This window comes from Charadrius vociferus, unplaced genomic scaffold (genome assembly GCF_000708025.1).
Source record: "Charadrius vociferus isolate BGI_N301 unplaced genomic scaffold, ASM70802v2 scaffold37, whole genome shotgun sequence".
NCBI classification, from domain to species: Eukaryota; Metazoa; Chordata; class Aves; order Charadriiformes; family Charadriidae; genus Charadrius; species Charadrius vociferus.
The window spans coordinates 18,949-20,985 of record NW_009649457.1 but is presented as its reverse complement, the minus strand read 5'-3'; the positions used below and the strand labels follow the sequence as shown (position 1 = coordinate 20,985).

At 57.4% G+C, this 2,037-nt stretch overlaps 1 protein-coding gene across 1 annotated transcript in view; it reads right to left on the bottom strand.

Annotated features, from left to right (window-relative positions):
• Positions 1–1,842: 1,842 nt before the first annotated feature.
• The window catches only part of CD72 (CD72 molecule), an 11,802-nt gene continuing 11,607 nt past the window's right edge, over positions 1,843–2,037 (bottom strand). Inside the window, exon 7 of the mRNA XM_009889735.1 lies at positions 1,843–1,984. Coding sequence (XP_009888037.1) covers positions 1,843–1,984 — 142 coding nt within the window. The remainder of the gene's footprint in view (positions 1,985–2,037) is intronic.

The window sequence follows — 2,037 nt, the reverse complement described above, 5'->3', positions numbered from 1 at the left end:
GCTGGCAGAGGGGATGGGGTGCCATTCTAGCACCGGAGGAGTGGGGGAGGGGGAGAAGGGGCCGGTGGGCATTGCGGCCAGGCTGCCTGGCTCCTGGCAAGGGTGGGAGCCGGCTTTCCTCCCTCCCGCACAATGCACTGGTGAATGCAGAACTCTTGTGTTTTTTATTATTAATAATAATTGCTAGTAATATATACCCAGCTTATTTAAAGTGTTCAATAAAATCTGAATGTCTTAGCGACTCAGGCCACTGCTTCTGTCTCTTGGATGCGTGTCAGATGCAGAGGGGACCCCGGCCCCAAAAGGTTGCGTGGTCTTACCTGGGGCTTCTAGGGAGCCCCCTGGGGGGTCACAAGCCAGCCTGGCTCAGCCTGACATCTCAGTGCCCCCAAAGTGGCCATCTCGGTTGAAATGGCTTCGGTCAAATTCCTATTTATTATTTAGCTTCTTTGGGTTCATGCTCTTGAGTGTGTGTTTGTGGTGGTACACAAGAAAGCAAAGAGAAGGCAAGCTGTGTCTCTTTATTGGTACAAAGTGGGTTCAGCCAGCGGACAAGGCAGAGGAGTGACATGTGCCACCTCCAAAAAGCCTGCCTTTAACATTTAACACTTTCACTCTTCAAGCAAGCTAATTCACGTAGCAATTAATCAACTATATATGGCACACACGACCCCATAATAAACTGAGAGCGTCTTTGCCTGGCTGAACATGACTTCCTCTGCTCTTGCCTGGCTGCAGTGTTACATCAGGGCTATTTTGCTTAATCTTCGCGCGCGCACGTGTGTGTAACTATTTAAAGTCCTGATGACTTGTCTCGCAAAACGTCAGTCCGCTGCAAGTGCCAGAGCTGCTTTTGCTTTTGAAAGGCGCCATCACATCGTACAATCCTAAAGGTCATCGCTCTACTTACTAATTAGCAAAAAAAAAGCCCAACCGCCACCACAGGCGCCAGCCAGTTCAGGCACAGCATCTTCCTTGGGCGCCGAGGCTTTGCGGAGGCAGTTGCTTGCTGGGTTGCCTGAAAGCCGTGGCCAAGCTGCTCCTGGGATGGGACCGGGCAGAAAGTCCTCGCTGTTGGGAGGGGACCTGGCCAGGAGCAGGGCTGTGCCGTCCCCCGATCCCACGTCCTTGTGTCCTGGCAGCGCAGCTCACTCTGTGCTGGGGATGTTGCATGGCTGAAGGGTTTGCTCCGCTCTGTGGCCGGGTCCGGTCTCCCCATCACACACCAGTCCCTGTGCTCAGGAAGACCCAGTGTACCCTGTGCAGGTGTGGGGCCCGTACTGCTCTGTTGAAGCACGTCGGCTCAGGGGGAAAAACGGCCACTGCCACCACCTCCCCCAGCCTGCATGATGCCCTAGCATCACTGGGCATCACTGGGAAGGACCTGGGCAGGGGGTCTGTTAAAGGGGAGCAGGTTGCTCGCATGGATGGGACATCCCGGGCAGGGGTGCAGCAAGGCTGAAGCGGAGGCAGTATGGGGGGTGCAGGTGCTGCAAGGGAAGGCAGAGGGTGAGGGTGAGGGTGAGGTGCTGCCCAACCTCCATCGCACGCAGCGGGGCTGGGAAGGCAACTTGCAAAGGTGTTTCCCCCATCTTCCCCCTTTGCTGCACCACAGCCTTGGCCAGGGGTGTCTTTTGAGCTACTGCAGACCAGACAGTGAAGGGATAGAGGCAGGCTCCATCCAGCACAGCCCCTTTCCAAGGGAGGGGGCCAACAAGCCCCACGCAGAGGTCCAGGCTCCCCAAAGTCCTCCACGCACACCCCACGGGCCCCGCACACCCCAGGGCTCGGCAGAGCCTGGCATGGGCGCACTCACCGCAGCAGCGCTGGGGCCAGCGGCCATCATGGTATGAAAGGGGAGCTCGGCCCCGCCACCTTCTCGCAGATCCAGAAGTGCAGGTCATCAGGACCGGCGCACTGGGCAGGTTTGATGTTCCCGCGGCTTATTATGGCACAGGACCCATTCGACTTCGACTGCCACGGCCTGGGTGGGGAAACGAGACATCAGGGGGCTGTCATCGCCCTGTCCACCGCTCA